At 35.8% G+C, this 27,979-nt stretch overlaps 1 protein-coding gene across 1 annotated transcript in view; it reads right to left on the minus strand.

Annotated features, from left to right (window-relative positions):
• Window positions 1-15,926: 15,926 nt before the first annotated feature.
• LOC150105687 (delta-sarcoglycan-like) overlaps window positions 15,927-27,979 on the minus strand; it is an 87,064-nt gene continuing 75,011 nt past the window's right edge. Inside the window, exons 6-8 of the mRNA XM_090395010.1 lie at window positions 21,996-22,068; window positions 18,347-18,470; window positions 15,927-16,355 (exon numbers count right to left, since the gene is read on the minus strand). Coding sequence (XP_090251136.1) covers window positions 16,185-16,355; window positions 18,347-18,470; window positions 21,996-22,068 — 368 coding nt within the window. The 3' untranslated portion in view covers window positions 15,927-16,184. The remainder of the gene's footprint in view (window positions 16,356-18,346; window positions 18,471-21,995; window positions 22,069-27,979) is intronic.

Consider the following 27,979-nt stretch of genomic DNA (forward strand, 5'->3'; position numbering starts at 1 on the left):
ATTTTCCAGCCAAAAATATGCTTCATATTTTTTATCCCCCTCACACTTACATCGATCGAATTTTATCGAACAGTTACACTTTTAAAACAGTATCCATATGGCGTCATGCTTGAACCCACAACTACAAGCTCTGAACTCACTTATACATAAAGATATCACTTTTAATCATGTTGAATGCTGTCGCCACGTACCAACCGCTTTGGTGAATATCGAACCAAACCTACATTGAAGCATTTATCGATTTTAAGTAAACTTTCAAGGCTTTGGTATCTACGAAACGAGGCAGCAAGTAAGAGAATTGTGTAATATTGACGATGTTGGTGTCGTAGAACATTGATTATGGAGACTAGAGCGTGATGTGGGTTAAAATTTAAACAACCCTTTCACACGGTACAGTAATAATGGTTATTAGTAATAATAGTTAGTAATAACGGTTGAAAAGTTTTATTAAAACACTGAAATGGAAAATTAGGAAAGAATTATTCATTATTTGTAATTATTTTTTTTTAAATATTTCGTGTCCTTATATTTTTTTCAAGGCAGTGTACAAACAGTAAATTCTCGTTATGTTTAGAGCAGATGCTCTTTGGAAATCTCTCCCTCATTTGCTTTATCATAAACATTAATCATTCCAACTCAATTCGTCTGACCCTATTCTGTGTCTGAATCTGTCATTCTTCGCTGCTTCAGTGACAATTTAAAAGCATTTTTATGTCTGTGGAAAGTTTTTAAAATAGGCTTTCTTTCCCCCCCTAACTTCCCCTTTTCCTCCCCCCCCCAGTCTAATTTAGCACTCTTAGAAGACATTTTAATATTCGGAGAAGTGTTCGGCTATCCCCATTATCTTTATGTCGCCAAAAGCTGTCCGCCAGGTGGCGTTAAGATACAATAGGAGATTGTGAAAGGAAGATTGATGAGTTTTAGTGTTAGAGAAAAGTTGAAGGATAAAAGGAGGTAAAAATGCTAATATAAGGAAAAAAAGGGATGGGGTTGGGTTGGGGGTTAATAAACAGATTCGTACGAAGGTCACGGCACATAAAATGTTTCATTCTTTCTCTGTCTGTCTCTCTTAATGCAACGTTTCATATTTCCAATGCTTAGCTGTGAATCTCTATCGACTGGGATGTGGAAGTATTACATGCTGCCCGCTATTTTGGAGCTTTATTCGAAGTAATGAAAATGTGTGTTAGCAATTTAGGATATTTTAGGTATATTAAAGTGACATTTATTTTAAAATCCAGTTTAAAAAATAAAAAAAAGTAAATCTGCTTGACAGTGTTTTCCTCGAGGCTTTATGTATTAAAATTTCATCAGAATTAGTCCACTTGTTCTCGAAGTGTTTCTTGAAAACAAACACCGAAGCTGTTAAGTGCTGCTCTATTACAACGTGTGTGTGTGTACTTGTTCATTATTCTGTCCTTATCGTAATAAAAATTTAATGCACTGTTGAATTTATATAATAAATATAATAAATATCTCATTATAAGAATTATTAAGGCTTCAATTCATCCTGATCAAAACGATTCCGTTGTAAGTTGAATGTTATAATTTTTTTTTTAAATATTCTTTTATACTTCATACGCTTTTTATACAGTTATATGCTTACCACATATCTTTGGATCATTGATGCGCCAGCTATTAATGACGGATAAAGGAAGATTGACTCTCCACGATTACAAAAAAAAAAATGAAAGAAAAGAAAAGAAAAGAAACACATAAGTATAGTTCAGTACGCTAGACTAATGACAGAGGCTGAACGTTGAGCAAATCACAAAGAATTACGTGAGGCTAAATCGTCAGAACTTGGCTCATTCTTTCTTAAACAGTTGACAGATTTTTTGTAATGTTCCTGGGCGCGTAGTTTCGAGTTGTACCCTCTAATAATATGAATTTATGCAATTAGAGTGCAGCTTTAGGTCGAATTGCGAAAAATGAGAACCTAGTGATATTTGTTTGTATATCAATTAACTATAAATGATATTACATTACCTCACAGCATACTATTTTAATGTAAATAACTAACATTTTCATTATATTACGTTATATTTTACTACGAACATTTTTATAAATTATATTATATTATTATACTATACTACGAACATTTTTTATAAAGCAAAATAAATATTCAATTACTGTAAACCAATTCAAATAATATTATTAATAAATATCAAGAGAGCCTTATAAGGACTGGCTTAAAGGGGCGAAGCAAGAATGCTTTTCATCTTCCCCAGTATCTGTAGAGAACAGTGTAGGGATAAGGTGTTATTGAGCTATTATTAAAGCTCTGATCATGGCAGGAGGGTAACAGCAATAGCCAAGTCTCAGTTAGAAATTCATTAGCTATAGCATTGCCATCCATTACCTTGAGATGCGGTGATTGAATGAATCAATCACCGCATCTCACGGTTGATTGATTGCTTTCGTCACTTAGGATCCAGTTATCATTATAATATTAGGGTGTATAAATATTAATTTTTGAAACTAAACAAAAACATTGAAAGAAATCTCAAATTCATATATAATGTAATTTAAATTAATTTATTATATCATTTACATAGGTTTACTATGTAATTCGTTTAGATTTCAGAAATTTGGATAAAGAAATTATTTTGATAGCAAACGAAGTTATGATAAATCTCTGAAATGGAGAGAAAAAAAAATACGACTTTCATTTGATTGATAAATGAGAAAAAGAAAAATAACATTCTTAATACGATTTCTATTTATTTTCTACATTAGTGCATTGATTTTCATAATTAAAGTAACAAAGAATTTATTTAGAATGAAACCAGGTGCCGACATAAATAAAAATAATAATATTAATAATAAAACTATTTCTTGTGCTCATCGATAGATGGCAGTAAGTTGTGCATATTTCCATTCCAATGGCAGATGCATTTTCTACGGATGACTTAACTTACCAGGAATTCCATTTTGGTACGAGATTATAGTTCCGGTATTAGATGAAGTTGGAGATATTTAATTTTCAATCACAGACGGTACAATGCAGGAACTAAGCCTAACAGAGATATCCCGTTCTCTCTCTCTCTCTCTCTCTCGTGTGTGTGTGTGTGTGTGCAACAGCGTCCAGGCCACACGAGCAAAATTAACGCTAGACAGAAGAGGTCATGCGATCCGGTCCACCAATTAATTAACACGTGTGTTTTAATTGTTATGATTTAATTACAATGGAGGTAGTTCAGGCGGGGCCACACCGTTCTCATCTGAAGCTAGCTTTTCACCCGGACCTAGAATAATAATTGTATGGCTAATTAATGTTGAAAGAGATGAGGCGTCAACAATTACGTAGTGGGCCGCATAGTCCCCTATCTGGCGATTCGTTAGAGAAGCTATCGAATGTCTAATTGTGCCTGTGTTATGGCTTAGATTTAATTAGCTACATGGAGATGCTTCCATGGAACTCACTTCGAAACGTGGTGTTTGGGGTTTGCATTAAATTAGTCAAACCATCACTTTCCTAATATGTCCTGGCATTTAGTTATAAAACCCTCTCTGAGTACGTATACAACCGCACAAACTCTCACGCTGAACCCGGTTCATCTATTCATACCATCGAAAGGAGATAACTTCATGAATTCTCTACTGCCTAATATCAAGCATTGAATATTTTGGGATAATTTGCATTGAACAGTGATCTTTCACGTTAAGCCAGTAGATGGCAGCACAATGACATTACATTCTATAGGTTTGTAATCATTAATACAAACAGTTGCAAAAGAAAAAAAATGCAAACACTAACGTAATGTTACTTAATAGAGTGCTGTCTCTCCATGTGCAACTAGGCCTACACTGCGATATGGAGGGAGGCAATGAGGATCTAAAACTATCGGGAAGTACTGAGCTCTGTTCACCGTTCCTGTTTCATGACTCTGACTTACATGTCTCGACATGTATACTTCAACTAAACTATTGTTTAAAAAAAATTGGCTAAAATCGGAGAGAGACAGCAGGCACACAAAAAGTTATGTTATTTCACTATTCTTTACTTCAATTACCCAGGATACAACACTACAAAATTTCAGTTTTATTTATAATTTATATAACTATTATAATTCTATATTAGCTATAAAATCTGTGTTTATTTATTTTATTAATAAATAATTAATAAATTATAAAGTTAAATACCAATATATTTTTAATTAATTGCTAAAATCTTTTAACACCATTTTCTTATTTATAAGTTAATATTTAAATTGAAAACCGTAGTTTTTGTAACAATTTAAGGTTAAATTTAAGGTTCTTAAGCTATCCTGCATATTTGGTTTAGAATAAATATTTTATTCTTCGTTATTTTTATATTTATAGATTTTCCTTTCTTTATTAATATTTTATTTGTTTGCTCTTGTTACGTTTTTAGTGTGAGTATTTTCTCCTTTCTGGGATTTTTCCTTTAATGAATGAAAAGTCAAACGACTGTTTAAGAAGTACACTGTGGGTCAAGAGTCAAATGAAACTTCCTTATCTCTTCTTTTACTATCTCACTATATTTGTTTCTCCTCCTTTTTTCTACCTCTCGGCTGAATCTCAGCGCTATTTTTATACTGAAAAGGCCAATGACGGAATTGAACGCACGCAATAAACACCATCTATAGATGATAAACGTACAGTTAGCAAACGTTTATAGGTAATTACTGCCTATTAATATTAATATGTATTGTTAATAGACAATACATACTACTTATAATTATAATAGTTTCCTATAAATAATATGCTAAGTAATCATTATTTATTTTACTTAATTATATATATATATAAATTTCTCTAACGCTTTTCATTTAAAGAAAGTAAGCGAATTGCCTTAATTTTTCAGAAATGGATAGGTAGTCTGTCTCTATCCTTCATACTCGCCGATATTTGTTCATCGTTGTAGTTTTTAAGACTGGTCCGATTTAACACTGATTTTTAAGAATAAGACAGACAATGCTCCATTTCGTTATCCTAAACCCCAACTGGGGGTTACAAAAACCTTTCGTTTCCACAGGGGGGGGGGGGAAACGCTATATGCTTGCTCCAAAGATCGAATAACAACTGAAAAAAAAATGTCTAGCAGTTCCTGTAGTTAGTGATTAGAATCGAAGTGTAGTCTAACATTATGGAACTAGAAACATTTCAACAAGTCTATACAAGATACCTTAATATAATATAATAAGTTTAGTTATTTACTAGTAATTGTGAAAAATTGCAGATATAATAATATAGCATAATAACAGATATAACGTAATCGATAAGTAATAAATATCTAAAATACTATATCTACTAATTAGAGAAGTTGAAATTTATTAAATAAAATACATATCAAACTAAAATAATTCTCGATAATAATGGTGGAATACAGACAGCTTCTTTTGTATTTTAAATGCGCAACTAACAATATTAATAGATTTAATTTCGTAATAATTAACTGGAAAAGAAATTTGAATGCCCAAAAGTTTATAACATATATTCTATGACTGAAGCGAACTAAATTAATTTCTTAGAGAAAATTATACAATTAAGTGAATGTCAATTCAGTAGAAATATTAAGACTATTTTACTGCTAGACACTATTCAGTTCCGATCAAAATTGTACCTCTCTTTTTGATTTGTCCAAATATTCAATTTTTCATTAAATTCAGACTACAAAGGAAAGAAAAACAAAACAAAAATCCTTGTTTTCATTTTTTTTAGAAGAATTAGAAAAATGCACACAATCTATAGGCATTAGCCTCAGCTTAGTTGCATCAGCCTAATTATAACCACCCTCACCCAACATTATATTACTAACTAATATAATAACGGATTAACTCACGTCAATTATTCTTTATTCGTAGAATTTTCACCTGAGTATCGCAGTCATCATCAGTACAGGTACAAGGTTAATTAAACAATAACTGTTATATTCACAAAGCGCCACCTAAATAGCTAAGGTTAAATTTCCTAAATTTATTTAATTATTATTATTTATTTATATTTTTATTTTTTTTTAATAAAAAAAAATTCTGTGGACTTCAGAAATAAAATTTCCGATCTGCATCTAAACGATTTGGAGATTATGATGAGTCTAGATGTTGTTTCGCTATTTACGAATGTTCCGTTGGCGGACAGCATAGAATTACTACATCAAGAATTTCCTCCAGACATTGTCAAATTATTTGAATTTGTAATAAAGTCCGGTTATTTTTCCTTCAAAAACCAGTTATACCAACAAATCGAAGGGACAGCAATGAGTAATCCGATATCTCCTGCTATTAACAACTACTTCATGCAGCATTTCAAACAGCGTATCTTTGACAACATTACACCCAGACCTAACATTTCGTTCAGATATGTGGACGACATTTTTGCCCTATGGAAGGGCACCTCAGAAGAACTACAACAGTTTCTCTCAAAAATTAATGCACTTCATCCAAGGATCCAGTTCACCCTAGAAGTAGAAGTAAATGAGCAGTTAGTCTTTCTAGACCTCTTGATTCTTCGCCAACCAGATGGTTATCTACAATTCACAGTCTATAGGAAAGAGACTCATACAGGCCAGTACATCCACGCTGAATCACATCACCATCCCAGCCAAAAGGCAGGTACTATAAAAACACTAGTTCATAGAGCCAACTCCTTTTGTTCTTCAGAAGAACTTTACAGTATATTAATTCCTCCTTCATATCCAATGGCTATAAGAAGTCCTTCATAAAAAGAGCTTTAAGTAGTCGTGCTCCAGCATCCTCTTCAAGTACAGAAGAACCTACACGTATACCTATTCCCTATGTACACGGGGTTAGTGAACGCATAGCTAAGGTGCTAAAACCACTAAATATCTGTGTGGCTTTTCGACCCATCAGAAAACTCTCCACATTCCTAATGTCTCCAAAGGACAAGCTCCCACATCTCAGCTATCCAGGTGTCTACCAGATTCCCTGCTCGTGTGGATTGTCATATTTTGGACAAACAGGAAGATCTGCTCAGGTCCGGTTAGAAGAACACCAGTCGTACATCCAATACCTTGAACCCGAACAGTCCTTAATTGCCGAACATGCCATCAACACCAGACATAGAGTTAAGTGGAACAAGACAAAAGTCATTCACAAAAGTCGGTTCCTAATGGAACGGCTATACAAAGAAACATGTGAAACATTACTTCACTCCCCTAACCTAAATAGATGCGATGGTCTACGTCTTTCCCACAAGGTGGGAAAGACGTAGACCGTGTACTTTATAAAGCAGCAAATCTTTCCCAACATATAATTGTATATATATATATATATATATATATATATATATATATATATATATATATATATATATATATATATATATATATATATATATTTATAAAAAAATTAATTATTATTTAATAATTAAATAATTATTATTTAATAATTAAATAACCAAATAATTAAATTTAAATTATTAAAAAATAATAATAATTAAATAAATTTAGGAAATTTAACCTTAGCTACTTAGGTGGCGCTTTGTTAATATAACAGTTATTGTTTTAATTAGCCTTTGTACCTGTACTGATGATGCCTGTGATACTCAGGTGAAAATTCTACGAATAAAGAATAATTTACGTGAGTTAATTCCGTTATTATAATAGTTAGTAATATGTCTACTCACGGTATTTCGTTACTGAAACTAACATTATATTCCAATCATTCATCACCAATATTGAAGCATAACGTTGCAATAGACTTCCAAAAAAAAGGTAAAAACACCTTATGGTAACTTGTTCTGGTAAAATATTTATAAGCTCTGTATTACTAAAATCTTAGTATTTCTAGCCTGGCTACCACTGATGAGACCTCAATAAAGGTCGAAACCGGTCTGGGTAGTGGCCCCTTCCTTTAATACAAAGCATCATACATCTCCTCCAGGAGATGTGCTTTGCATTAAGGGTAAATATTAAGATTAGTGATCAGAGCTTATTCTACTTTTACCATGAGTTGCCTTGGTCTTGCACTACGTGCAGGGTCAGCGAGACTTCCAATACTTGCAGGCGCAAACTTGACTGACTTGTCTGTTTGCTTACTTGGGAAATGGAGTAAAACCAGGTTTAAAATAGCTTGATATCTTTAACATATATATATATATATATATATATATATATATATGTGTGTGTGTGTGTGTGTTAAGAGGCTGAATACTATACAATGTCTGTTAATCACCTTTATATATCAGTATTCTATCATAAGATATCTCTTTGATTAAGTGAAATAAAAGCAATAGTTTCTGATAGAATATTTTATTTTTGTATGAAATATGGATGGAATATATTTATATGTAATATAAAATTTTAGGTATAAATTGTGGTATTTTTAGAATTTTTATCATATTTCAATAAATTTAGAAAGACACCTTTTATTTTCAATAATAATTTTTATAAGTAAGTTTTGGGGCTGTGCATCTGTTGGAGATTGAATCTTGGTAGCTTCAATACCCTTAGAGGGTAATGGATGGCAATGCTGTAGCCAATGAAGTTCTAACTGAGGCTCAGCTATTGCTGTTACCCTCCTGCCATGATCAGAGCTTTAATAGCTCAATAACACCTTATCCCTACACTGTCCTCTACAGATAACGGGGAAGATGAAAAGCATTCTTGCTTCGCCCCTTTAAGCCAGTCCTTTTAAGGACTATAAGGGCATCTGTTGGATAATTGCATTTATGCAATTGGTTATGTTAAGCATGGGACCTATAATATATAATATAATTATTATATAATATATATTATATAATATATATATAATATAATTTATAATTATTATATTACATATTATAATAATTATATTATAATATATAATTATTATATTATATAAAGAGCTTGTGTAGCTCAGTGGATGTGGCGTTTGCACACCACCGCGCTAGGCCGCACGAAGGAAGTCTTGGTTTCGAGTCTAGTCGGCGACTAGAGGAAATTTTTCTAAGCCTTTTTTCGACCGGTTCCCGAGTTAGTCGATCTCTGGCACGGGCAAGCAGGTATTCCCTCCCGGAAACTCGGGTTTTTCGTCCTGTAAACTCAAGAAAATCGACCGTAGAACCCACATTATTTCAGACATTAAATATATTGTGTTAGGGTTAGAGACCACGAGATGGCGGCACATTTGAGCCGTCTCTCTTCACTGCGTACCGCTTAATTAGTGATAGCCTTGGGCCATCTGTCTCTGATTGGGTACCAGTGGAGATTGAACTGCCCACTCAGTCTCCAAAAGTTAGATAGGGCTAAATGGCCTCGCCTACTCCCGTATATACGGGAATAAAAAGGCGTTAGTTGATTTTTTTTTTGATTTTTATATTATATAATCCTTTATATTATATTATAATATAATATAACCAATTAAATTATATAAGCATGCTAAATTATCATAATAATAAAGCAAGAACAGATGACGCTAATACTCCTAATGATGGAGACGTCCTGGGACAATTTTGATTTGATGAAGTTGTTCATGTTTAGAAGGATGAGTGTAGCTCGGTGAATTCATTTCGTCAGATCATCCTCCACCCAGATCTGGATGACTGGTTCCTACAAGACCAAATCCATCGGCACACTTACAACCATAAATTGCAGAAAAATAAAATAAAGTTAGTCTTACGGATGGTTAGTTTCACTACAGGACATCCCACCCCTAATCAGTTACTGGAGGAAATTCTAAACCTAATCCTCGAGAAGAACCAAGCCGGATGCCACTTCCAGAAAACGCGTCCGCCCTCCCCTCACAGGCAAGGATGGAATCTCCAATAAATATATAGTGCTGCCTACGAAATTAACCAATCTTTCTCTTCTCGCCTAGGGACAGCGACAGAAGAAGTGATACCAACAAGACCACAGGGAGTAGTAGACAAAAACCAACATCCTTCCCTAAGAAGAGTTCAGATTCCGCTCAAGTCCTTATACATTACAGCAAATTCGAAACATCATCGAGTATATTATAGCGGGATGCAACAACTGGAGTCATCTTTCTGAATATCGCCAACGCCTTTAATAAAGTAGATCGCAACCTTCTTTACAGATTCATCACAAACTTTCTAGTTAGCTTACTCCAGCTTATCAAATCCTACCGAATCAACAGGAAGCTACAGATGAAACTGGAGGACCAGATCTCGTAATGAAGGATTGCGGGTTTTCCTACTATTCCCCCCCCCCCCCAATACTTTTGACCATCCAAATATCCGACATCTCCCACATACCGTCGACCACCGTGTCCTTTTACGCAGATGATACAGTGATACCAACACGTTCACTTATATTTACTAATATAAGTTTTAATAACCTGATATGTAATTTAATGGTTAAAATGGGTTCAAGACAGTATCCTGTTTGATAGGTAGAGCAAGGCACTCGGAATTGATTATTCAAAAGTTATATTAAATATCTAAATTAATTTAGAAAACTATTTAATATTATACCTTTTTTAATATTAGTAATATCTGAGTGAAATTAGAAAAAGTGGAATTAATTACATTTAATCAATCTGACAGTAGATGTGCGCATGCGTACACTAGATGTGCACATGCGTACTAATGACATATTGTTCATTATCAGAGCAGACCGAACTAGTACATGAAAAACTGCATTTCAGCCGACGTTTTTTTTTTTTAATATATTTTTTTTACCTAACTAATGAATTATTTGATCGAATTAAATTTCGTGTTTCCAGCATCAACTTACAAATCCCTTCTACTTGCAAAATACTCGCAATAAATCGGCTACTCGACATGTAAATACAACCCAGTATAATTAAGACTAGTGATTTTGTATGAAGAGAGACAGAAAGAAAAAAAAAATCGAAATTGGATACACTAAGGGTGATACTCGTAAAGCAAGCTTGGATCGAATTAAGTGTGAAAAGATAACAGAAGCCAAGGCAAAAAAAAAAAAAAAAAGAAAGAAAGAAAGAAAGAATAAAAGAATGTAGCGAACGTGAAACAAATTGGCAGTCGCTGTATGAACCTTAAGACAAAAATATATCTTGTTATAGCAACATATCCTTAATGAGATGTTTGCAAAAAGGTGCATGTTTGTATGTATCATCTTGGACTACGTTACTGTGTCACGCGCAGGCGACTCAGTTATGAAACTGGGTTTAGAGACAAAACATTGTTTCAAACATTAGATTAGTGTGGATGAGCACAACGTGTTTACTTTGATAACAATATCCGAGCACCATCTTCATCAAGGGACTTCTCTCGTCCAGACAAACACGGCCGAAGTATTAGGAATGACACTTCAAACGAACTTGGGTCCAAGAAGGTTCGGCATAATTGAAAGGAAGTGCATCACAAGATATAGAAAACACCAGCATAAATGTCATTCTGTGTATGGAGGTATAGTGGGTGCACAAAATATTAGAACCCCAACTTATATGGGTTTGCTTTTAATCTAAGAAGAAATGCTTAGTTTAATCATTTACGCTATTGTATACAAAAATATTAGGTTAACAGTTCAGGAAGAAGCCATAGTCGGTGGGATTTCAAAATTTATTTGTGTTTCTTTTTCGTTGGCAAGTATCAGTGAAATGAATTCCTTAAAATTACACCGGTATCATCTCTATAATATTGCAGTTTCAAAACAAGATCAACATAAAATTGTTTATGTTAAGCTGAAAGAGGTGTCTCCCTCAGAAAAATGTTTACCCCTCACTAAATGAGAAGTTATTATATTACATAATAATAGGAATATAAATAACTATTAATATAAATATAGATCAGTAAAAATGCAATTTAAAAGACCCTATTTGGAGTGTACTCAGTAATTTGTAGTTATACCGTTGTCTTCTCATACTAATTTTTCACGATGTACAAATGAAATCTTAATAAGAATTATAATTTCTACTACTTAAATTTGAAAACCAAAATAATATCATGAAAACAAATTGTTTTTCAAAATTGTCCTTATAAGGACTGGCTTAAAGGAGCGAAGCAAGAATGCTTTCATCTTCCCCGTTATCTGTAGAGGACAGTATAGGGATAATGTGTTATTGAGCTATTAAAGCTCTGATCATGGCAGGAGGGTAACAGCAATAGCCGAGCTTCTGTTAAAACTTCATTAGCTACAGCATTGCCATCCATTACCCTCCAAGGGTATTCAGCATTTTCACGCAATAGCTTCAAAATTGTCATTTCAAAAATCACTATACATATTTTAAATATAAAAGAATGAAAATGGTGTGGGTGTTCAAGGTAGGTTCAAAATCGATAAATTTTTATTAAAGTTTAATACTATTTGAATTTACTAATGATTGACTTTGTATTCTTTAGTATTATTCTATCTATTAACAAGAGAAAGAAGAATTAGTCTCCAATATTGAATACGTAATTTTCCACGCAATGAATCATCAAAATTCTTTCTTTTGTGGCTGGCTGGCTGGAATATAGTTTATTGTATTATTTTTCCCCATTCAAAAAAAAAAAAAAAGATTCGATACCGCCATTTCTTTTTTTTTTAATTTAATTTAATTTTTTTATGATTAAATACGTATCTTATCCCTTTCTTAAATCATAGCTAATCCAAAACAATTCATAGTGGTGAACACGTAGAGGTTGGAGTATTCGTAAATATCTAAATATAATTTATTTATTTAGCGTATTATGATACACGGTCCATGAGGTCCCTTTTACAGGGAAATATGCACTAATTACTCTAATACATACAAGCAAACTAGCTGTCCCGATTGTATGTCAACGATTATATGTATACTGGGCAAAATTACAGAATTCGATACTTCAGTATCATTAAGCTTTTAAATTATCCAATAATTATATTATTACCTTAACAAACATGTGTTAAGTACTAAATGTTAATGAAAACTTGTTTTATTTTAATGATTATTTCAGTCTTTTGAATGTTTTTTTAAATTTTTCTTAATATACCTACTTTTGAATTAGATCATAATTATTTATTAAATATATGAGATGAGATAAATTAATGAAGGTGAATCAATCGACCGTGAGAGGCGGTCGATTGGTTCATTAATGCCCTTGGGGGTGATGGATAGCAACGCGAAGCTGTACCAATGAAGTTTAACTGAGGTTCGGCTGTTGCTGCTACCCCTTTGGGCGAGGAGTTTTTGAGTCTGCTCTCTTAAGGTTTTTACCTTAAGGGAGCACTTTGAGTCTCCGGGGAAGGTGTTCTCCGGCACGGCCCGCTGAGGGGCTTTGTCGGTGAATTATTTTCCTCGGAATTTGAGCGGTTCTGCTCGGTAATCGAGTTTCACTGAGTAGAACCAACGCTGAGATTTGGACGGTCTTTCGCCCACGAATGAGTGGCCTAGAGATCGTCCATATTTTTGAGATAGAACCTTTACTTACATAGTCGATTGGTTCATTAATGCCCTCGGGGGTAATGGATAGCAACGCAAAGCTGTACCAATGAAGTTTAACTGAGGTTCGGCTGTTGCTCTTACCCACTTGGGCGATGAGTTTTTGAGTTCGCTCTCTTAAGGTTTTTGCCTTAAGGGAGCACTTTGAGTCTCCGGGGAAGGTGTTCTCCGGCACGGCCCGCTGAGGGGCTTTGTCGGTGAATTATTTTCCTCGGAATTTGAGCGGTTCTGCTCGGTAATCGAGTTTCACTGAGTAGAACCAACGCTGAGATTTGGACGGTCTTTCGCCCACGAATGAGTGGCCTAGAGATCGTCCATATTTTTGAGATAGAACCTTTACTTACATAGTCGATTGGTTCATTAATGCCCTCGGGGGTAATGGATAGCAACGCAAAGCTGTACCAATGAAGTTTAACTGAGGTTCGGCTGTTGCTCTTACCCACTTGGGCGATGAGTTTTTGAGTTCGCTCTCTTAAGGTTTTTGCCTTAAGGGAGCACTTTGAGTCTCCGGGGAAGGTGTTCTCCGGCACGGCCCGCTGAGGGGCTTTGTCGGTGAATTATTTTCCTCGGAATTTGAGCGGTTCTGCTCGGTAATCGAGTTTCACTGAGTAGAACCAACGCTGAGATTTGGACGGTCTTTCGCCCACGAATGAGTGGCCTAGAGATCGTCCGATATTTTTGAGATCGAACCTTTACTTACATAGTCGATTCATTCAATCCAATACCCTTGGAGGGTAATGGATGGCAATGCTGTAGCCAAAGAAGCTCTAACTGAGGCTCGGCTATTGCTGTTACCCTCCTGCCATGATCAGAGCTTTAATAGCTCAATAACACCTTATCTCCACACTGTCCTCTACAGATAACGGGGAAGATGAAAAGCATTCTTGCTTCGCCCCTTTAAGCCAGTCCTTATAAGGATAAATTAATGAATATTCTCCTAGCCCGCTCAGGACGAGCAATTAGTTCATAAACTTTCTCAACTCACAGTCTCTATTAAGATAACCGGGAATATGAAAAGCCTTTGCTTCACCCGTTAAGTCAGTAATGTCAATAGTTCATAAATATATAATTCATTAGTATTTATTTATCTCATCTGCATTTTTACTGTAATTCATTAGTACAGGGTTTCTCAAACTGTGTTCCACGGAACACTAGTGTTCCGCAAGTAGTTCTGGAATTTGTCATTTTAGTTTTCTAAGCATTTTTCATGAATAAAAATAAACATTTTATAGTAGAAATATTCTGAGGAGAATAATATTCGTGAATATGTCGAAAAGCTCAAACCCAGAACGCCTAATAACATCTGTGTATCGTTAATTTTCACACATAAAAACCTTTCAACATTTGGGAAAGGGAATACCGCTGTTTATGACCGGTCATAAAAATTACCTGCAAGTGGATTATAACAATGGTGGCATATCCTCTGTTCACAAAACTGAAGGAAATGACTTCTGTGTAGCAAATGTCAGTGACCAAGCGGCATATTTTTAAACATGGAAATATTCATGAATTATCGTTAATTTTCACACATCGAATCTATCAGCAATCGGGAAAGAGAATAATACCGCCGTTTATGACCGATCATAAAAATTGCCTGCAAGCCGATTATAACAATGGGCGGCGTGTTCTCAAAACTGAAAGAAATAACATCTGCGTTGCAAATAACATCAGTGACCAATCAGCAAAGAAGTATAAAGATAATTTTTCCACTGAAATTGAAGATCAAGGTAGTCTGTATCCGGTTCTCAAATCTAGTAATACTGAATACTTTCTTCGCAAGTTAGTATTGCAGCGTGTAAGTGCTTGTTCTGAAACCGGAGTGCCGTGATGTTTTTAAAAGTAATAGGTCTTCAGATTTAAATTTTAATATGAATAAGAGACAAGGGACTTTGTTTAATTTTGGTGCTAAGAAATCTCTTATTGAAGGTATTTGTGACGGAACAGATAGTGAGTCATCCACTTCAAGCCTACAAAGATCTCTAGGATGCACAAAAGGTGGGGAAAACTACCAGCACACAGGAGAAAAGTCTGCATTCACTCCTAAGTACTTATAATAATATTATAAATATATTTGGTGATCAGAATAGGATATACCAATGAAAACAGCACAAATTAATTTAATGATGGTTTATTGATTTTAATTAAATTAATCAAAACATCAAGTAAACTAAACTTTAATCAATGCTTAATTAATTATTAATAAATTATTAATTACTAATGAGTTATTAATTAATACTGAATTATTAATTAAGAATTCATTAATATATTACAAAATGACGAAGGTGTTCCATGAAAATTTCAGGATTCGTAGAAAAAGTTTGAGAAACCCTGCATTAGTATATGAGATAAATAAATATTTATTTATTTATCTCATCTGCATTTACTGTAATTCATGAATATAATTCATTAGTATTCATTAGTAAATCAAAGTATTGGATTTTACAGGCAAATTTGGGGAAGTGTGGGGACGTATTGTATGAGAAATTGGATAAATAAAGTCACATTTATCTATAAAAATACAAATTTACTATTTTGAGGATACATAAGAAAATTAACAATCACTAGATGAAATTGATTCAACGGTTGTAGGTTAAAACTGGCTACTCTTTGCTTCCATCAACAAGTATGACTGTATTTTGTATCTTCTAACAGTGCTGCTGTAGAACTGATTCAGCAATATCGTATTCTATTATTGTCCTTCGCAGATTCATCGGAAAAGCTCACAGAAGTTTGAACAAGGACGAAGCTTGCTTTTTTTTTTGTTTTTTTTTTTTAGCGAGTTTCTTAGTAGTTCCATTTTGTGCGACAGTTCATGGCTACAGCAAGGACATCTGTTGGTAAACTGAGGTATTTCATTGGCACAGGGATCAGACGTTATCTGCACACGATGCTATCCGCTTGACAGTTGCTTTCAGGAGGGGATAGGAAGAACCTTCCATTTTCACATACACACAATTGATAGATTCCCGGATAGGTGCGCCTTCTAGAAGTTGGAATTGCTGTCTTTAGATTTTTAAACACGACCCGTTCGGAGTCGATCCAGATCTGGAAAAAAATTTATATACACAACAAAAAAAAAGGAGTAGAAACGAATCAATGAATGTGATTAAAATACGAATGAAATGCTTACAAAATATAATTTTATTGGCTCGTGAATTATGGAATAAAGCGAGGCTCCACCAACATCCAAGCTGATGTCTTACACCAAATACCAGCTTGAACTTAATTCTATCTTTTGATTTTTGCAGAGCCCCTTTCGGAGAACAATTGAATTATGGAGTTTCGGATCTATTTTATCTTACCACACATCCTAGAAAAGGCTTAGATGAATTCGTTGTGACAATTTATCAGGAATGAAATAAATCAACCGTAGAATTCATACTATTTCATACATTATATACCCTCCGTAATACCTTCCGCCCACGAAAGTCTTAATTTACTGGATAGCATTGATCCTAGCTGTCAGTGGTCGCTGACGGATAGAGATTGGCTGCCAACCAATCTTCAAAAAGTTAAATAGGACTAAAGGAACTCCCCACCTACTTCCTTTGGGAATGAAAGGTGTTTAGATGACTTAATATGTGTATTTTGTATCCATAATAAATTCTAAAAGTCACTTCATTTCCCTTTTGTTCGTGGAGGGGGGGGGTATCCTTTACGAGTGTTAAGTAGCAACATAACGACATCACTCATACGTTATCACTGCACATTGAGAGTGAAATTGATGAACAAGATAAAGGGGAAAGCTACTGTTAGATACTAAGATACAAACTAACATATCAAGATACTAAGATACTGTTCCTGCATGTCTCATAAACTCAATTTCATTGAATATATTCAAGGAAAGGGCCAGTCTTTTAAGACTGATGTAACAGATCTAAATTTTCTATGCACAATAAATATTTGATACCGTACCCAAATTCATTTAATTTGACATCAAACCAGTTCCTTTATCATTGGATCCTTCAACCTCCAGATGTGATCTCATTGAAAATAAAGTATTTAGCGATCTTGTCAGAGAGAGAGAGAGAGAGTTAGATTTATCTAAACGATAATCTGAACGACTTGAATCTTATATTCAAGGGCGGAACATATCAGTCCGCAAAACATATTTGTAAAAACAAAGTATGTTTTTACAAATAGACAGAAGCCTAGTTTCATGTTTTGAGAGACGAGTATGGACTTTGTTACTGGTGTGATGTAACAGAAAAAAATGAAGTTAGAATCTAAGGTTGGAACTTTCTTGTGGAATCTTTCGAAATAAGATTGAAAGCAATTTTACAGAATAATATTAAAGAACCTTTCACTCTTGCATCTGCAATAATTACGAAAAAATTCTTGAAAATATGTACACGTTAGTAAAAAGACTATCACTGGAATATTGGAGGGGATTTACAAGCTGTTATTTTTCTTTTGAATATGCAAAAGTAGATTTAAAAGTTTTGCCGCTTTTTTTTTTTTTTGCTTATGGGACAGCGGACAAGCAGCTGAACTTTCTGTGAAGAAGATATGACTTTTATGAAACGATTTTCACGAGGAAGAGAGAATATAAAACAGCGGCCCCTAAAATATTTCTGCCGCTGTTGCATATTAAACTGGCTTTAACTAAAATTGTCAAAACACTGGGCAAAAATGAACCTACTTTCTAGTCTATAACTAGAGAATTAAATCAAAGAATTCGAAAACGCTCCAACTAAAACTTGATTGGACAGTAAAACAACTGAAAATTATAAAGAATTCGCTAATCAACTTAGTACAAGAAAGGGCTGAATCTTGGTAATAGAAAGAAATTAAAAAAATTAATTTTTTGTTTTTTCTGTTACTTTTACTTTTACTTAACAGTTACTTTTTTTAACCCCTAACTGGACCATACTAAGTCAAAGTTATGTTTTCGCACGCTCCTAAAACGTACGTGTGAGGAGAGAAGTTTTAATTTTAAATTCTGTGTCGCGACTTGTTCTGATTCTTTCTGGGATTACAAAAATCCTTTTAAATTTGGTAAAATCAAACTATTGCACAGATGCTTACTAACTTACCACTCCTTCTCTTGACTGCAATTTCATATCCTTCATGCATGTCGCTTTGATATCTCCAGCTCGTGATTCGATACCAACGCCCTCTGGTGCCTTCACATGCAACCGTCTTGTTGGAGATTCTAATCTATACATAAAAAATGGTGGTTAAAATCAACAGATGAAGAGAAAAATTCTAATAAAAAGTTTGGTGACGCTATCATTTTTTGACTATCTTTCATTGCTTTTTGGAAGTAAAATTACAGTAACTTTACAATTTTTTTTTTTTTTTTGCTAGATGGGTGAAGCAAGGACGCTTTTCATATTCCCCGTTATCTGTAGAAGAAAATGGATGGATGGGGTAATATAGGGCTATAAGCTCTGATCATGACAGGTGGGTAACAGTTAAAACTTCATTGACTACAGCATTGCCATCCATTACCCTCCATTGGTACCCATTTTAGTCGCATCGTACGACATGCATGGGCTACAGTGGGGTTTTTAAGTAAAGCCACCTCTAAAAATTAAGACGATCCTATGAGTAGCCGAAGGACCGTCCAACTTAGCGTTGGTTCCACTCAGTGACAGGCTCCCTCCACCACTGAGCAGAACCGCTCTTATTCCAGGGAAAAGCATCCATCGACAAGGCCGTCTTCACGGACCACGTCGGAGAACACCCTCCTCAGAGACTCAAAATGCTCTCTCTCAGGGCAAACCTCTCGAAATCTAAACCCCCTCATCAGGAGCAAAATTCCGGAAGAAACCTAAGAGAGAGCGAAACTCTGCGTTACCATTTCAGCCGCCTCTTACGACATGCATAGGCTATAGTGGAGCTATTCTTATCTGTCTGGTCACCACACGGAGTAGTAACTTTACAAGTCCTAAAAAGGACTGAGTCCTTGACTCTTTATCCCTTCATCCGAATGAATAAAATCTGTGTGGATGGGGTGTTATTGAGCTAAAAGCTCTAGTCATGGCTAAGTAACGGCAATAGCCGAGCCTCAGTTCAAACTTCATTGGCTATAGCATTGCCATCCGTCACCTCACCCTGGAAGTCCTAAAAAGGATTTGGGACACCACCTTTTAAAATTGACAATTGACATTTATGTCTTTAGGGGTGAAGCAAGATGCTTTTCATATTCCCCGCTATCTGCCGTGGTTACAGTGAAGGTAAAATTTACGAGCAGTTTGCTCGCCCTGAATGGGCATGGAGATTATGTATCACTATAGGAGGCTAGTATAGTTTTTGGTCTTCTATATTTAAATATGTCCGTTGGCTCGTATGCTGCAGCTTGTTGAACCAAATCGTTGGGATGTGTGGACGTCTTTAGAAAAAATTTGGAAGCTAAGGATTGTAGATAAGAGAGAATATAGGGAATATTTGTGTCTCTGTGGAGTTGGCTGTTTCTAACATACCACGGGGCGTTCAAAATCATTCTTAAGCACTTGTTCTGCACTCGCTTAATAATGTTAGTATTAGAGGTGTAGCTCCAGGCTGGAGAGGCATAGGTGATTATAGGACGAATCGTCATCTGGTATAGCTGCAATTTGATTCTGTTGCTGAGTTTGCTATTTCTATTAATTAGCGGGTAGATCTGAGCTATGGCTTTAGATGCTTTTGCACATGCAGACTTGATATGTTGGTTGAAAGATAGCTTTTTGTCGAGAATCACACCCAGGTAATTTGTTTCTTTCTGCCAGGGAATTTTAGTATTGAATAGTAACACATCTCCAGCAGGAGACATCGGCCTTTTTGAGAAGAGAACCGCTGAGCTTTTCAGGGGATTGACTTCCAATCTCCACTTGGAGAACCAACCCTCCAGCTTTAGAAGATTTTCTTGAAGCTTTCTAGTAACGAAGTGGGGTCGGAGAGATCTGGTTAGTATTGCCGTATCGTCCGCATACAGTGCTAAAATGGAAGACATCGGATTGTGCGGGATATCCGACATGTATATAGAAAACAGCAATGGAGCCAGTAGAGATCCCTGAGGCACTCCAGCAAAGATGTGGCGCTGGTAGGATGTAGAACCGTTAATTTTAACTTGCATTGATCTATTCTGAAGATATGAACGGATTAGATGAACCATTTTTAGTGAGATACCGGCTGAGATAAGTTTGTGCAGGAGTCCAAAATGCCAGATTTTGTCAAATGCTTTAGATAGGTCTAGGAATACCGCACCTGTGCACTGGCGCCAGTTGTAGCTGGTGGTGATATATTCCACAATTCTGTGGATTTGCTGGGTAGTACTATGGTGTTGTCGAAATCCAAACTGTTCTTTAGGGAGGATGTCTAGGTCATTTACTGAGGTTTGGAGTCGTGAGAGGATGACCTTCTCTGCGACCTTACCCAGATTGGAGATGAGACTGATTGGACGATAATTCTGCGGTAAGTGTGGGTCTTTGCCTGGCTTATGTATAGGAATCACATCAGCCATTTTCCAGGTGGAAGGAAAATAGTGAAGTCTTAAGATTGCATTTATTATATTGGTCAGATGCACTATAGCTTTTCGAGGCAGCAGCTTGATCACTCTGTTTACCTTTTAAAAATACTTGTACATACTTATAAATATTTGGGAGATGAATTTCATTGTTTGGTGTAGAAGCACTGTTCTATTTACTGGAGACTCAAAATGTCTTAAGAAGTTTCTAATTTTGTTTCTAAACCAGGATTTTTTAATATAAGAAATATTAAAAAATAAAAACCTTAGCACAATAACGATTTTTTTTTTTTGAATACAACATTTCGTGGGCGAGAGTCATCGAAAAAACCAGCACCTAAAAAAACTAAAATAATATTTCATAATTTTACAAACAATAACTAGACAAATAAGACCATCCATTAATTTTAATAGCATTTAAAGCCATTTTCGGTATAGTAAAGCTCTCTTTGACTCATTACAAGTAATAAATGCGCTTTATTACTAATAAATTTAAATATAAGTTGATGTTTTATCATTTGATGGCATGTATACAAATCAAATCTATCCGGTTAATGAGATAACTGATCAGCAGACTCATCTATTAGCGATCAGTAATCCTGGTCTGCATCCCAACCGTTTGATAATTACGGTTGTTCTAACACTGCTCCAAACAACAAGGTCCTCTGCGCCAAGAGCAGAATTGTTAGCAACTTCTGAATACTTTTCACTTTGCGGTACCGAATCCCACTCAAGTGAAATGCATGCATGCCTCATTTGCGATCGATCAGTCACGCCATCTCCGGATATCTTCGCAAATTGAAAGATCACTCTCCAAATGTGAATGTTGATGACTAAATACGACTCTCTGACATCATTTAGCTGGAGAGCGAGTAGTTCCAACATCCTTGGTGAGGTAAAAGAACAATTTTTGTCGAATATGACACCTTCAGAAATGGTTGGGGCCATTTATCCCTGCCGAAATTTATATTCTGCATTTTTTTTTTTTTATAAATGCGAAGGAAAATACTAAATCGATTTTTTTTTAATTCAACGAACAGCCGATAGGTGGCGCTTCTATTGTTCAAAGTTATCGTGGTTATGTGAGTCGTGTTAGCAACATGCTAGAATGACCACGAAATAAATATATTATTGCCAAGAAAAATAACAGGACAAATAATACGGACATGGCGACGTCTATAATTGTCTTAAGCTAATAAAAAATAATAATAAATAAATAAAAAGTAGAATCTTACCTCAGTTGTTGAAAAGGATCTGAACTGAGACGTGGGGTTTGAATTGATCCTTTAAAATGGACGCCACCGGCCCCTGAAATATGCAAATGAAATAAACGAATGTGTAGATTTCAAGTAAATAAGATGTTTCATAAGACTGATATCCAGCATAGTTGGATTCATTAACATTAATATAATACGAAGGATGGTTCAATTAAGAAAATACGCCTTCAGTTGTTCGAGTTTTTATCGTTACATTTGTTGCGTTTTTCTGTTTTCATTCGCTAGCAGGGATCCATCGAATCTACTATTTATGTTACGCGAAACTGTTCAGAATAGATACTGTGGAAGCAATAATATAGGTGGCGCTAAAGTGACGAGTGTTGTTTCTGAGCAGTGTTTCCCAACGTGGGGTCTACCCCCCCACAAGGGGGCAATTTGAATATTTTGGGGGGACAATTAGAAAATGAGGTTGCATTCGTCATCTCATCACCGATATACTCAGAAAACTCACCATTGTCGGCGATAAATTGTCGATGTTGCAACCCTGACTTTCCGAGAAAAAAAAAGCTGACATCACTAGTACAGCAGTTAACATAAATGCAGTATCAAGAGCTCTCAGAAAAGCAAAATGAGCGTCTATTAGAACTTTACTCAACATACAAGGAACAATGGCGTGGCTTTCTGACGAGACAAAAACGAAATTCAACTAGTTTTGCAAAAAAAAAAAAAAAAAAAATACCGTTCCCTTCCCGTCGTCATATTTAGTTGAATGTGACTTTAGTGCTGTAGATGACATGCTTGAGACTGAAAATGACTAAATTAGTACCTCAAATAAAAAGTCTTTGCAGCAGACATCAAGCTGAGGGATCGCATTAAGTTGGATTTTATTTATATAATCTATAAATAATTTATAATATACAAAGTGTACTATAAAATTTATATTCATTGAAGAAAGCCAAATCAAAAACAGTTTTACCTATGTTCCTTTTTTATTTAAAATATAAAATAAAAAATTATTTTTATTATTTTATTTGTTCTTTTAAATAAAAATAAAATTTTCATTTTTATTTAAAATTTAAAGTTTACTTTAGATTTTATTTAAAGTAAAATATAATACATATTTATATTATACTTTTTCAGAACTTTGCTGACTATTATGCTAGATAGAGGGGGGGGCATCAAAATCTTTGAGGCGATGAGGTGGGGAATGATCCAAAAAATGTTGGGAAACACTGGTTTAGAGTACCTCGATGCATCCTATGCGTTGTAGGCCACTTTTTTTTATTTCCTTTCCCAAACTGGTCAATCCTACGTCAATATTGGTTTGATCGTGGACTTGTATGTGAGTAGCTTATTTTCTACACTTCGTAGGCTTATTTGATTGAGTGGTGGTAGAGATGGCCCACTGTTCTGCTTGCCTTTGAACAGACAAATGTATATATACCCAATATTTAGTTCCCTGTTTGCCATGGAATAGGAAGGGGGGTATCGATCATAACCGCTTTGTCCTCAGGAGGGTGTTCGCCTTCTCACAATGAATACTGCACGCTTTCATCTTCGTCGACTCCTCAATGGCTTAACGATTCTGTAGATATGTCGCGCAGTGGCTCGCATGGGAAAGCGACCTGCTCATCGGGGAACGATGTTTGTTTCATTTGCTATTGTCTGAAGTCTTCTCAATATTATTCTCTCAGATATTTTCCCTCAGACAGAGCACAGACTGATTGGACAGTAGTTCTGAAGGAACCGCGTTGATTCTTCAGTTTCGGAATTAACTGGATGGCATCTACTTTTTCAGGATGGTGGGAAGTATCACAGCCTTGACATTGGGTTAATGATGGAGACAATGTACAAGCATTGTGTAGTAGGGTAGGCATTTGATGACCTTGTTGAAGATTTCTACCGGACTCAGGGCTTTCTTGTTTCGGATGGACACCACTCCAACTTCCAGGGAAAGTTGAAGTGGTGCTGTACTATGGATCCGAGCGTTTCATCATAAGGCCTAACCCGATATGTACTCACTTCTGATGCAGTCCAGGTTTGCAAATGTACAGTTAGGATGACACTGCTTTTCCCGAATGTCAGCAAACGCTTCTACTCTTGTCCGCATCGTGGTATACTATACCCCACTCTCCATGGATTGGTGGTATGGATCGCACGAAGAGTCTTAAACATATCACTAGCTTCCATCACCACTCTTTAAGTCATATTCAACCAGAAGTGAGTTTTCGTATCCTTCCAAGTGCAAAATAACCTTAATATTTTTCGTTCAAAAAGTAAGTCAAAGGAAAATTTAGGAGAGGAATATAAGATTCTGTAAATTATATCGAAAAATGAGACGTTTTTAAAGTATCTAATTGCTTATTCAAGTTTAAGGATTCAAGAATTTTTGTAGAAAAAAATACCAAATGTATTAGACTCTAAGCTGGAGAGATTTAGACTCAAATCCGGGCTCCACGTTTAACTGGATTTCTGTCTTTTTTTTTTTTTTCAGACCAAATAAAAAAAAAATGTTGAAAACCTAACTTTAAAATATTAAAATTTACAAACTAAGATTTAAAAAAAACTATTTATTTAATAATACAATTCTCTCGCGGTCCAGCAGGAAAGAGGTCTTGGGCCTATTAGTTGGCCGCTTACCACATTTTCCGATCCGCTAAACACCTTTTAGCGTATCGGTATCTGCTTGTTTAGTAAGGTTGTTTAGCAGGGTTGTGTGCAGAATACATCCTTAGCCTGACCGCACGGGGGTGAAGGTCCAAACAGTGATTACGAAGTTGATGGTTTCTGGGTTCTCTATTTGTCTATTTTCTATAATCCGCTTGACAAAGACTGCAGTGCCAACACCTCTAGATTCTAATCTGTTGTTTCGCCTTAAGCCTCTCGTTGTCAGCTGGTGTGGAGGTGGGTTTCATTGATAAAAGTTACCTCTGTATGATTTGATAAATTTTTGTAACAAAATTCGTGTATTTTGTTTCTTCGCGGTCTTAGGCGTTGCCCAAAACGATCTACATGGAACTAGGTGTTATATGGGAGTTGGCCGTCACTTCTACAGATCTCGTTGTACGCGTTTTGGGTCATTGATTGGTTTTAGCTTAGTTTGTGGTTATTATCTCATCTGGTGTTTGTCACTTGTAGGGCACACTATACCGCTGCCATCTTCTGATTGGCCAGATACTACTTGGCACCCCTTGTAGTCGCCAGGGCGTAGGGCACCCAGTTGACATATTCGGACGGTGTAGTTTCGAGTTTCTTGCAGGTAATAATTGCATGAATTTTTACGTCATCTAACGCAGCGAAATTCAGCTTGTGTATGTGACCGAACTTGGGACAACGTCGTACTAACAAATCATTGCCTTTCGATGAAGAGGTAGCACCGGTTTTACAACCAAGTCACCGCCAATTTTAAAGTTGTACACACACGCGCGCGCGCGTGCATATTTATTTCTCTTTCAATGGCAGAACATTTTTGTCATAGGAATTTTGTGAGATTAACGGTAATCCGAGGACATTTCCAGTTGAATGTGAACTTCATCAGTAGAGTCAAAATGTAGTTTTCACAGTACAGAAGTTGATCTTGCGATTTCTAATAGCGGTGCTCCTGTCCTGTAGTCTATTGATCCTTGCCTACAGCTTAAGAGTACGATAATAGGAGCCCTCTACTGACGCAGACAACAACATTTCACTTTTTTCTTGATGGCCTGAAATTCGTCAAAGTTCATGGCCGGTTCTTGGAGCTCCTCAGAAGAGATCTCAAGTGGCTGCTTGTAGTTTGTGTGTGTGACCTGGTAACAAGAAACTCGCCTGGCTTTCTGAACAGGATAAATGTCTGTTTCAATTTTTTTTCCAACTAAGATCTGCCATTAGAGTTATCAGAGAGGAATAGTATTATTATTATTATTATTACGAGAGATCTCCAGGGAGTCAGAGACTCATCGAGAGATGTCACATACTACACGCGCCAGCTATCATACTTATTCTTGAATTCATTCACACTGCTTGCACTCACCACATCCAATGGCAATCCATTCCAATCACGCACCATCCTCTGAGAGAAAAATCTAGCCCTCACACCCTTCATTCCCAGCTTCCAAGGATTTCCTCTCATCCTTTCCCCACCCTCCATAAATTGAAAAATTCCATCAATTGAAATCTTGTATCATCCTTTCAGAAGTTTGCAAATCTCAATCATATCACCCCTCTTTCTCCTGTTTGCTAGTGTCTGCAGTCTACAAATTCTCAATCTGTCTTCATAATCAGTATTCCACAATCCTGATATCATTTTTAGCACTCGCCTTTGTACTGTCTCCAATATATCAGAATCAGAACGGAAACCAGGAGACCAGACCTGCGCACAATAGTCCAAGTGAGGTCTTATCAAGACCTTGTAAAGAGGCAAAATAACATCCTTATACATGTAAACGTTTTTCAGCATTGTAATTATATTTTGAGTTGTATTTGCAATCTTTGTCACATGGCCCCTAAATTTCAACTTCCTATCTATTAACAGTCCAAGATCCCTAGCCTCATCGGTTTCTTCTAGCCTAATCCCACCAATATAATACGACATTGGATATGTAATCATGCCGAAGTGAATGACTTTATATTTACTGACATTGAACTGACACCCATTTTCCCATGCCTACAATTCCAGCCTATTCAAATCATTCTGCAAAACCTGCATATCAGCAGCATTCCTGATTACCCTCCCTATCTTTGCATCGTCAGCAATCCTAGCTGTATGTCGCTTGTGAAATCCTTCCTAATATCATTAATGTACAGATTGAATAACAGTGGACCAAGCACTGGTCTTTGTGGTACACCACTTGTTACCTTAAACCTTGCAGACGCAGATCCCCGTATGCTACTTTTTCATATCTGTCAGTCAGCCATCCTCTTATCCATGCTAATAATCTATAACCCAAACCCATTTTCTCCAATTTATGCAGCAGTCTGCCATGCTGTGTTCTGTCAAAAGCCATAGCAAAATCCAAACGAATCATGGTGTGTCCATTCCCCTTGTCTAGTTCAATAGTAACATTGTTATAGAATGTGAGCAAGTTGCTAAAACATGAACTTCCCTTAGTAAACCCATGTTGTTCATTGCAAAGTAGAGATTCGCTGTCAACCCATTTCTGAATGCAGGCCGTAACTAATTTTTCTAAAATCTTTATAACCACTCCTGAGATACTAATTGGTCGAAAGTTTGATACATCGGTATTTGCACCCTTATGCAATGGAATTACCATACATTCCTTCCATTCCTGCGGAATCTTCCCTGTTCTGAGACACAATTTATATATTCTAGTAAAAGGAATAGCCAGTTCAACTGAACACTCTTTTAGCACCTGTGCTGATAGTCCATCAGTCCCTATTGCTGAATTCTTATTCAGTTTGTGCAACAGCTCTAATACCTCGGCCTCATGCACCTGCGTTTCTTCATCTTGTGAAGAGGTAACAGTGACTCAATGTTGCGATCACTATGTTGATAGCTTTTAACGGAATGGGCACTCATTAACTGAACAACCGCTTCTGCATCTGTAACCCTCAATCCATCTGGATTTAGAAGAGATATTCTTTCATATTCATTCTTTCTTTTACTTGCAGCATATCGATAAAATTCTGTAGGTTGTCTTTAGCACGCAGAGCCAGTTTCTTTTAATAATCAGACTTTGCTTTCCGCACAACAGTTGTGATTATTCTAGCCTGCTGCTTATAACGTTCATAACGGACGTCATCCTTATGCAAACGGTATTCCTTCGACATCGTCCTTTTCTTACGAATATCTTGCTTAACAAGATTACACATTCATTTGAGTCATACCCTATTTATTCTTCGAGCTCTCGGGAGACATTCTGATATCGCATAATTTAAGTATTGTTTAAATGCTTCCCATGCATTGTCGATATTCTTTCCATCCAGCAACCGATCCCATTCCACTGAACTCAGTATACTCATCAGTTGGTCATAATTTCCTGTTTGTAGTTCAGCAGGTAACCTTT

The sequence above is a fragment of the Typopeltis vanoorti genome, chromosome 6 (assembly GCF_054136105.1).
Source record: "Typopeltis vanoorti isolate ZY-2024b chromosome 6, IOZ_Tvanoo_1.0, whole genome shotgun sequence".
NCBI lineage: Eukaryota > Metazoa > Arthropoda > Arachnida > Uropygi > Thelyphonidae > Typopeltis > Typopeltis vanoorti.